The sequence below is a fragment of the Ascidiella aspersa genome, chromosome 2 (assembly GCF_963924565.1).
Source record: "Ascidiella aspersa chromosome 2, kaAscAspe10.2, whole genome shotgun sequence".
Taxonomy (NCBI): Eukaryota; Metazoa; Chordata; class Ascidiacea; order Phlebobranchia; family Ascidiidae; genus Ascidiella; species Ascidiella aspersa.
Window position 1 is genome coordinate 37212352 of NC_139448.1, and position 10956 is coordinate 37223307.

The window sequence follows — 10956 nt, forward strand, 5'->3', positions numbered from 1 at the left end:
TAATTTACGTAACCAAAATAACGTGGATATTAAGCAATCCACTTATGGGGGTGTGTTACGTGCTTAATTAGCACTACAAAATTATCACCGGTTGCTAATTACGCCGACTGTAAATTCTAACATTCATTATTAATTTTGCGCCTTTGTTCTTAAATGTAGGGCTAGGAATTAGGTTTTCGCATTTCGAGACATGTATAATTAATTGTATATTAACGTAATATTCTTGTGCGCTGTGGTGTTCGCCGTTATTTGAACTTTAGACATGTTTTTTCCTGTCTCCAAACATTTCTGCAAATCTCACGATTATTTATCGCTTGTTTTCCGGCGCGGTTTAACTTCTCACTAAAAGGTCCGCCCAATGTTATCTTTCCACGAAACGGCCGCCCTGTAAGGCAGGCCTGGGGTTTCCGGGAGCGCGTCGGTTCTCGTGAAAAGGAGTTTTGTTTTAGCGTATATTACGAGCGGCTCACCGCCTACAGCGGAGAGAGACGTCTGGGTGTAGGTGTGAAATTAGCGAGTAAAACTTTAAGTTTCATTATGCTCTGTCTGTCGCCTTTGTAAGTAATTGTGTGTGTCTAAGTGTCATTATTGTTTGTGGTGTGGTAATATTCCACTCTTGCAACCAATACATCTGTACATTGGGTTTTCTTGTTGTGGTCTTTAATATAAGTTCTCTTTGGTAGGTTATTTATTGCCCGAAAATAAGAACTCACAGCGACTTTACAGGAGGCCTAGGTAATTTTCTAGAATTACTAGTAAAGTCGTAACAGGTGTCATACAATTCATTCACTCACAAACATGGTTGGAAAATGTTCTACAGTATGCTATTCCACATTTAAAATTTCCAGTTGGCGGCCATATTGATTTTGAAATTTGGTACTGCGCATGCGCACGTCGGACTTAGGACTCGGGTAGTTTAACGTGGTCTCACTCGAGTCCCGAGTCTCAAGTCCGACTCCGCAGCCCTGCTTCTAGGTATCGGCTAAAAAGCGTCGAAATATATTCCAAAATAACCGGCACATTATTTTGTATTAGTTACAGTTCGTTTTTCAGCAGTGTTATGGTATCTTTACAGAATTTATGTGATGAATTAAGTTTAATAGAGTCTCCCATCTCCCAAGATTCGTAAATTTTTGTCAGATCGGTACTCGAGCAAAACTATGAAAAAACACCCCGAGTCCGACTTGTGCGCATGCGCAGTACCAAATTTCAAAACTGATAAGAAATCAAACTGTAATTTGTAAAGGTGGAATAGCCCATGATGGCTTATATTGCATGACATCTATGTGGGGATTGCTTAATATCCATTTTATTTGAGTTAGGTAAATCGGTAAAAAATACCGACTCCCGAGTCTTATTCCGCAGTTCTGGTTGTACATTGCTACGCTTTTTTCATTTGAAAGTCGATATACTTAATAAGTGCAAAACTAACAAACGTGTTTACAATTTTGTCGTTAACTATTTCAAAAACCTAGTTCTATAGGATTGATTTGAAGTCTAGAATATTTAAAACCAACAAGGTATTTTTATTTAAAAGAAAAGGAATGTTAAGGTCATAGCGTTCATTTGTTATATACTCTACTTTAAACTAAATATTGTTTTCAAGAAGCAACTGTGTTGTGTAGTCTAGCGTTAAGTTGTTACGAATGCGTTTCTTTCCAATTTTTCTCACCTTATTTCGGAATATTTATTATTTTGCTTTTTTAACATTAATCGGAAAATTATGTATATTGCGTGTAGAACCGATATAAAACTTTCCTCAAAATAAATGTTGATAGAATCATCCGTAAATACCATGGACACACTAATGCGTTACACGCTAACATTTTATGCCAGTCGCTATAAACATACAATATATGCGCGTTACAAGTGTTTACAATGCCTTGAAGTGCATTCGAGTGACGATGTTTCGGAGAAAGTAATTTTCTCCTTACACGATCAGCTGTTGTTGTTGACTATTTTAAATCTTACACTTTCTGCTGAATTCAAAGTACAATTTGAAGGCTAAGTGACAAAATATGGGAAATTCCTTTGTTTTGTCATAGGTGAAATATTAAACCTGTTGATTGATTATTGTTGAGTATGTTAGTTGTATCAACATTGGCACCACAACACTGTGACGTAAGAAATACTAGGAGTGCAGAATACAGGTGTGTTGCTCTAGGTCAAACGGACTCCAGCCATAAGACCGAAATAAGAACAACATCAACGTCGGAACAAAACCATAGTTCGGAATAAGACCAAAATAGGACTATATACCTAATAGTCGCAATACTGTCTAAATCAGAAATTGAGCGGCGCCCCAACGGCGCCGGTCGAACTGGTGCATCCAAACGTCTACACCAAAATAGCCGAATCCGGACCGACGGCCACCGATCGTCCTACACCCTCTACCTACCGTTTCAGGTGTATTTTGGCCTTTTAAACCTTATTTCGATGAATTTAGGCCTTATTCCAACATATTTAGGTCTTATTGAGATCTTATTATGTGGTGGATATTACTATGTATTTGGCTTTATTATGTTTTTGGTATCAATGCTATGGTATTACAGATTATTTTGCTTTAGATTTTGTTGTCTTGTAGGATAACGCCGTCCACAACTAAATAATAACACTAAGCTATTCAAAAATAACTTGCCGCCCACTAAAAATGACTCTGCATCCCACAATTGCCGACCACTGAAGTACATGAAGAATTAAATTCATAATACTTTCCCAAAGTAGTGTAATTGCACCGTTTCATTGTCAATATGACCACTATTATTTTCACAGTGGCTCAAGGCCAGCTATAATATGCTATCAGTTTCTCTCAAAACCTGCAGAATTTGTAACACAAAATGACTTAATCGACAAAAATAATCCAAACAACATCAACAAATAAATACATAAAAAAGTCAAACTTTTAACCTACGTGTCGAAACATCTTCCCAGAGGACAAGTGTTTACAGGGTTAGATCCATGAGTTATAGTTCCTATTGTGTGTTCCCAGGTCAAACATACAGCAACGCAAGTAGCACAATACAGCAATAACTCTAACATACAACACCGTATTACTGATTCAGTCGCATTTTCCACGTTATTATAGGCCCTGGTCAAATAATTAGGCAGATGTTGTTTAAGGGCGTTGAAAGCGTTCACCTGAAATGAGAAACCTGTCAAGTAGTTTATCAGCTTGGGATTCAAGACCAACATCGGGTACTAGCTACAAATATTTATTCCAACCAATATATCAATCTATGTGGTCAATAGTTCATGCTTTGCTATTATGGAATTTAAACTAAAGAGAAGACATATTAAGTGCGTGGTGATTGATCGGCTTTGCTTTACATGACGATGCTTTGGATACAAATAGTAAAGAGAAGTGATGAACGGAAATGTGGAGGTGCGATTTAGTGACGTCACGCTCTGACAACGCTATGAAGTTTTTAAAAGAGGAACTAAATTAGCTGCCAGTTTAGTTAAGCCGGTAAAAAGAACATACAGCAGCAGTAAGTGCGTATTAGCTTTAAAATTATTGAAATATTAGTTTTGAAAACTAAAGCATAATGGAAAGGGATTTTGATTCTGGTCATGTGAGCGACCTAATGAAAAAGCTCAACATGTAAGTAGCCCTACAACCAATACATTGTAACAGTTTGTATAAAATAAGCAAGTTTTCTGCTGTCTTTCCAGACAAAGGCAAAATGGCGACGAAACTTGTGACATTCGATTGAAATGTGATGGAAAGGATTTTTATGCGCACAAAAGTATTCTTGCAAATTTGTCAGAATACTTCAACAGGCTATTCTTCGCTAAGGTAAATTCCTCCATATATTTTGCAGGGATTTGAGAGATTTTCAACTTATTGTTTTTCCAAACTTAGATGCAGGAAAAGTTCCAAGATGTTATTGAAGTGTCTGCGGTAAACTCCGCTACATTTGAGCTAATATTGAATTTTGCCTACACTGGAAAAATTACGATAAACCGTGTAAATGTTGAAGATGTACTGAATTTCTTTAAATCATGAAAATGCATTAACGAATAAATTTATCGAGTTTTTTATAAGAATTTATTACATTTTTTCATCATGGTCATGGACGACGCCGTCTGAATTCAAATTTTTAACATAGCAAACGCAGCATTTTGCGCCTCACGCGAACCCTTTATTGCTTTTTTCGTAAATGTAATTAGACCTATGGTCAATTACCAAAATATCCTAGGCCCTTGATTAACAGTAGTTACAGTTGTTAAGATGAACTGCTCAAAAAGTATGCGTTTAAACTCCATAATTGACTGTTGAATTTATTTAGGTTTTTTTCGATCCCTGGTTTATTCCATAACAGAAGATAAAAAAGTTGCCGTGACGGAAAGAACCAGATAATCCTATTTTGGTGACTAGGGGTTTTGTAGAAAGTAAATACAAAGTGTAGAAGCGGACACAAGAAGAAGGCGATCAATAAGATAAAAAAAATATTCGGTTTGGCACATTAAGACATCACTATAGACAGTAATTGCTTCCTTCAGGAAACTGTATTTGATATATGCACTTAAATAAGCTCTATCAGGTCAAAATCGGCTTTTGAAATGGCAATAAAATATTATTAAAATACCAAACATAAAACTCACTAATATTCATTATTTATTGAAAAGGTATACTTGATTTTTGTTGCACATTTCTTCTGGAAACATTGGATTGTAGCAACGCCGTACAATGTTGGAAAAGTGGAAAACGACTCGACATTGAAGTTTTAAAAGAAACTGCTCAACAATTTATAACTGATAACTTTGCCATGTTAACGTATATTGAGGCTATTAATACAATGGATAGAACAACATTTGAGGAATTTCTACAAGCAAAATCAAAGAATGTAAACATTTTGTAATAATTGATTTATATATTTGTTTAAATGACACGAACTGTGACTTACATTGTAAAATTTTCAGGCAAAAGGTGAAGAAAGAGCTTTTCAATTCACAGTGGCTTGGGTCAAATACGATTTGGAAGAAAGAAGACATTTATTTCCACAACTTTTTGAATTGATTAATTTTAAGTTACTAAGCCTTTCGTTTTTTTGCTTTGACTTGGCTGGCGAGGTAACTTAATACAAAGTTTGTGTCAATAAATCATTAAAGCTTTATGTCTTTGAAAATTAATTTACCTTTAACATTTCAAGAGTTTGGTTCAGTCATTTCAGGAATGTCTACTTTGTAGAAGCCATTTTGTCATATTGTGTTTACACAGAGAATTTTTGTTTTTAATCGATGTGTCGTAACGGAAAATTTTCAGTAAAAATCTATGGCCTAAATTCTTTGTAACCATATTCTAATGTTTACGTTACTCCTTGCAGCCAATGTGCAAACGATAAGCGGAAAGTTTTCGGTAAAATTCCGTTACGTAGATTTCTTGCAACCACATAATATTTGCAGCGAATTTGCAAAATTCAAATTGCTGACACCAATTTTTATGCGTCAAGGTATTTACATCCGTTTTTTTTTGTATATGTTTCAAAACACCGCGGTCTGAACATTAGTCGGTTTCCCCGGTTGTGTGATTTTCAAACTGTTGACATTTTAACTGGAGGCAGAGGCTGTTTCGCAATCGCATTTTGACGTAAAATTTGTATGTTTCGCGTCAGAAATAAGTGTGAAAAAGGTTTAGACCACGCCTTGTTATCACGTGATATTTTGTTAAGTATTATAAGAATTAATGACGTAAATCTTTCTTTATCGCAGAAATTTTCTTAACTGATTCTCGTCTATAAATAGCGTGTTCAATCAATATAAACCAGAGGGAGAGATAGAGGCTTTTATAGCTTCTACTCAGACAGCAAACTTGAGTGCTTTTGTGACTGAACCAGTATCAACCAGTATCAACCAGTATCACCCAGTACTGCCTAGTGCAGAGAGGCTTTTACAGCTTCTACTGAGACAGCAAAATTGACTGTTCATGTATCTGAACTAAAGGAAAGAATTGGACCTGTCTGGCCTCACGAAGACAGGCCATCTCAAATCTTGTAGGAGTGTGGTCGATTCATCTTGGCAATTATATAAATGAAGACTCATTAATCGGACGCATACCTCCACAAATTGATGCCCGCGTGTGACGAACGAACCACCTGCAAACTACTTTCCCAAGAAGACTGAAGAAACGAAGTTCAAAGAAAAAAATATGTGCCTTAATCTGTATGGACCACCTACAAACGGCCGCCTAAAAACTGTCATGTTTGGAACTTGCAAGAAGCCAGCTTTAGAAGAAATTAATCTCATCGCAAGATACGTGAAGAGACGCTCCATAGCGTCAGCAAAGCATTTGCTTGGAATTCGAAACACGAAATACAAACAAGCGTTGCCGATAAAGACATCACCACTGTTTGGAATCATGGAAAACGAAACGGAATTATGGATTTCACAATAACTGATTCTGCCTAGTTTATCAGGTGAAAATCTATTATACTTTTAATATATATGTATATAATTATTAAAATACCGACCGAAAGGTCTGTAAATTGTTTATGCGACATTTTTTTGAGCCATTCAAATGTGTCCAAATTTTGCCCGCGTCAAAGCACGCGTAGCGGAAATACTTCGTAAAAGCATAGTGATGTCATTCACAAGCGAAAAATATGTTTCAACTCGTGTAAGTCTATAAACACGACTTTAGGGATAAAACCCTGCTCGCTTTCGTAATGTGTTAAATGTTTTATGTAAATATTTTCAATGCATCGCTTGCCTTCGTGCTTTTCAAATGCAACCCCAATTAAATAGGCGTAAATCAAACAACTTCCGTAACGGCACTCTACGTGGAAACTGAACTCGTTTCCAACCGCATTTTCCCTTCCTAAAACAAACAGCGTTTCTATAAACGGATCCGCAGCTACTTATAAAACGCAAGCCAGTCAAAATGACTAATTTTAAGTGTACACTTCTATACGTCTAATATATTATATCTCATGAACCATTTTGTGAAACTCACTCGCAAAAGCTTACTATTTTAACAAGGATTGCCAGTACGCGTTAAGACACTTGACCCTACCTAAAAAGTAGCTTGTTCATCTGTAAACTTACGCTCAAGGCGTGCCTGGCTTACAAGGCTTAGTTGCCACTCGATCGCTTTTGAATATGTTGGTAAGCTAGCAACCGACAAAACCCATTAGCGGTGTTTCCGTAAGTTATCGCTTTTCAACGCCGGTACTTAATCCCTCCAAGCGAAATGTAAAGCAAAAATTCTACGTTTCCAGATAAATTTCACTTATTTTTTCAAAAGAATACATAGCATACGCATTAGTTCTCAGCGAGTGCTATAAATGTATTCCGCAAGTTACCAATGATATTCGGTAGCGTCAAATATCCTATAGCTTGCTAGGTCACGAGTTTTCATCGCTAACGTGTTGTTGCTACGTTGACCCTAAATATATCATGGTGGTTAATTCTACCATTTCCACGATAAGAAAATCCCCTTATCCGACCAAGACCTATATGCGGTCGCAATTACAAAATAGCTGGATAGAATTTCCAACAACGCCTGTCCTACTTCACAAACCCTAGAGTTGCCACGCCAAAATGAAGTTATGATAAACTTCGACTAGCCAGTCGAATGACGATAACCAATTTCAATGAAAATGCACGTTGCTCGCGAAATGCCCCACAAATGTTCACTTGTTGCAAAATTGTTATAACTATAATCATTGTATGTATCGCTTTTGAAGCGAAGAAATGTAAAAATGTTACCATTATGTATAAGTTACTCTATGTATCGCGTATATTGTAAATTAAATAACCATGTAATAGCTATAAAGTATATGTCATTGTATGAATCGCAAAGAATATAAATTTAAATGAATATATTGCAATAATTAATTGTCTCAAACTTTAAGTGTAACCTGTCGCGCCTATATATATATAAGTATAAAAAATATGTGTGTCTATAACCAAAATGTTAATAACCTAAGTTTGAAGTGTTGCAATAAAAATGTTCAAGACATACGAACACACATCTGCCGAAAAATATTTCGCATTTTTCAGAATACAAAAGCACGTTGGACAGCGAAAGGTCACAGCACAGCGCAGCGCACAATGAATGGCTTTCCGGTGACGTCAAAATTACAACGCACCAAACAGGGAGTTTCCCCTGCTGCCGCACAGATCGCCTGAAAAGCTCAATCCACAGCAATGCAATGGTGTGTCAAGCACACAACAATTTCGAGCAACTCAGCGAACGCTGACATCAAAGTCCTCGGTTGCTAATTCAGGCACCAAAGAGAAAACTTTCTCGAGGAATCAGGAATCTGACTAAAACAATTGCGCAAATGCGTTATGTGATCGAACAATTTTCGCGTCCACGTGTCCACACACATTTCACAAACAAATAACCAGCTTTTAATATGCAAGCTGTTCCAAAATCTAGCGTGGGAATATTTGTAGAAGCCATTTTGTCATATTGTGTTTACACAGAGAATTTTTGTTTTTAATCGATGTGTCGTAACGGAAAATTTTCAGTAAAAATCTATGGCCTAAATTCTTTGTAACCATATTCTAATGTTTACGTTACTCCTTGCAGCCAATGTGCAAACGATAAGCGGAAAGTAATTACCGTGGTTGTAAAGCTAATATTTGTTCAAACGGACATGAGTGGACATCTTTCTAAACTATAAGTGTACCGGTATACGAATCTCCTCATCGGAGTAAAACACCTGTAGAATGCAGTTTAGATCGTTTGCACTTCAGCTGAAGCTGAATAGATAAGAACTGCGTTTGGCTTGCGGTTTAATCCGAATACACATATTTGACACTTCGGTTCAAAAGGGTACACACCACTGTATTAAATACACAAAAACCTACACATTATACATATTCTCTTTAAAGCCAGGTTTTATAATGCAACCAGAAGCTTAGCACAGAATTATCTGCAAAACATAATTTGTAACATATTGAAGGAGGCTTTCATTGATTTATCTAAAGAAGCATTTGACAATAAATAAATGTACAACGTTTCTCTGCAGGAGTGTTGTTTGTGTTCGGTGGTTATTCACAGGATGATGAAAGTAAGACCTGGGTGACACCCAGAAAACTTAAACCTGACGAAGAGGGAAGTGAATGAATAAAAATGAAAAATTGTACAAAGGGCTCCCTTGACCTTGTCGCCTGCAAAGGTAAATAATTTGATTTTATAAGTAATTTATCGAACAAGTGTTATTACTTATTTTTCTGGACGACTTACTTTTACTGAGAACTAAAAAAAATGTAGAATCCTGCCAACACTTTTACCCGGTTAAACCCAATTCCAATAACTAGGTCATAACTTCGTTAGTCGGGCTCCGGTGTAAACTCAAATAAGGAAAGTGACGGGGATTTTGGTTTGAGGGAGAGTATAAAATTAATTTTTTCAGAGATGACGTCATAAGTTAACGTCATTAAAAAGTGACGTTAAGAAACTTGATGTTCTGGTTAAACTCGTGCGCAAAAGTGTAAAAAAGGTTTAAATCATCTCACCGAGACAAAGCGTTTGCGAAACACTTGCGATTATAAGTTTCAAAATTCCATATATTTACTTAGAGAGGCGACGTGGTGTATTAGGCATTATCGAGATTAATTTAACAAATAAGTTTTGAGTCATTTAACAGCAGCTCAATTGTTCCAAAAAAGCTCAAAAGTTATACAATGCGTTTATCTTGTTAAACTTTCATGTTGGAGAGGTGATAATTTGGATTTAACAGTCATATTAGATTCTGGCAAAAAGCAAAAAAGTACATTAAATATATGAATTTAGCAGAATTTAACGTTTTGAGTCTACGCGTCTATAGCCTATGATCATATACATCAGGGGTCGGCAACCCTTGGCACACGTGCCACTTTTGGCACGCCAAATGATTTAACGTTATATCATTTTAATAAGAAAGTTCAACCTATCACATTATTAACATTATTGTTACATCATTAACACTAGCGCTAACTAAATGGTTACACACATTTCCAGTTCGTGACCCGGTTAGCGTCTTAACTGTTATATTTAACATTATTTTTTGTTAGCGTTAAAATTGTTGTTTGCACTAACCGTTCAAATTCCGTCACAATGCCCCAAACAATAGCGATGTTTGCAATACATTCTACATTAAAAGTAAGCACGTGTGTTTTTGTGCGACTGAGAAACCAAGCTATAAGCGAAACTGATATCGTAGTTAAAATAAACCCGAGTTCGACTCTCGAGTCCGACTCCGGTCAAATGTGCGATTTTGTCGAGTCTCGAGTCCGACCCTAACTACGGCCTGTATTACGCTAATTTACGTAACCAAAATAACGTGGATATTAAGCAATCCACTTATGGGGGTGTGTTACGTGCTTAATTAGCACTACAAAATTATCACCGGTTGCTAATTACGCCGACTGTAAATTCTAACATTCATTATTAATTTTGCGCCTTTGTTCTTAAATGTAGGGCTAGGAATTAGGTTTTCGCATTTCGAGACATGTATAATTAATTGTATATTAACGTAATATTCTTGTGCGCTGTGGTGTTCGCCGTTATTTGAACTTTAGACATGTTTTTTCCTGTCTCCAAACATTTCTGCAAATCTCACGATTATTTATCGCTTGTTTTCCGGCGCGGTTTAACTTCTCACTAAAAGGTCCGCCCAATGTTATCTTTCCACGAAACGGCCGCCCTGTAAGGCAGGCCTGGGGTTTCCGGGAGCGCGTCGGTTCTCGTGAAAAGGAGTTTTGTTTTAGCGTATATTACGAGCGGCTCACCGCCTACAGCGGAGAGAGACGTCTGGGTGTAGGTGTGAAATTAGCGAGTAAAACTTTAAGTTTCATTATGCTCTGTCTGTCGCCTTTGTAAGTAATTGTGTGTGTCTAAGTGTCATTATTGTTTGTGGTGTGGTAATATTCCACTCTTGCAACCAATACATCTGTACATTGGGTTTTCTTGTTGTGGTCTTTAATATAAGTTCTCTTTGGTAGGTTATTTATTGCCCGAAAATA

At 36.6% G+C, this 10956-nt stretch overlaps 1 protein-coding gene across 1 annotated transcript; it reads left to right on the forward strand.

Annotated features, from left to right (window-relative positions):
* The first annotated feature begins 3465 nt into the window (after nt 1-3465).
* On the forward strand, nt 3466-4006 carry LOC146165582 (zinc finger and BTB domain-containing protein 7A-like). The gene is made up of 3 exons (XM_083380978.1): nt 3466-3601; nt 3673-3796; nt 3863-4006. Exons 1-3 carry the CDS (start codon nt 3546-3548, stop codon nt 4004-4006), a joined length of 324 nt encoding a protein of 107 aa, XP_083237104.1. The 5' UTR covers nt 3466-3545.
* Nucleotides 4007-10956: the final 6950 nt, after the last annotated feature.

Bases quoted from the DNA above. Each gene is read 5' to 3' on its own strand.
- LOC146165582 (XM_083380978.1), top strand. From the start codon at position 3,546: ATGGAAAGGGATTTTGATTCTGGTCATGTGAGCGACCTAATGAAAAAG. The intron at 3,602-3,672 runs GTAAGTAGCCCT...CTGTCTTTCCAG, and splicing joins CTAATGAAAAAGCTCAACAT to ACAAAGGCAAAATGGCGACG. The intron at 3,797-3,862 runs GTAAATTCCTCC...TTCCAAACTTAG, and splicing joins ACAGGCTATTCTTCGCTAAG to ATGCAGGAAAAGTTCCAAGA.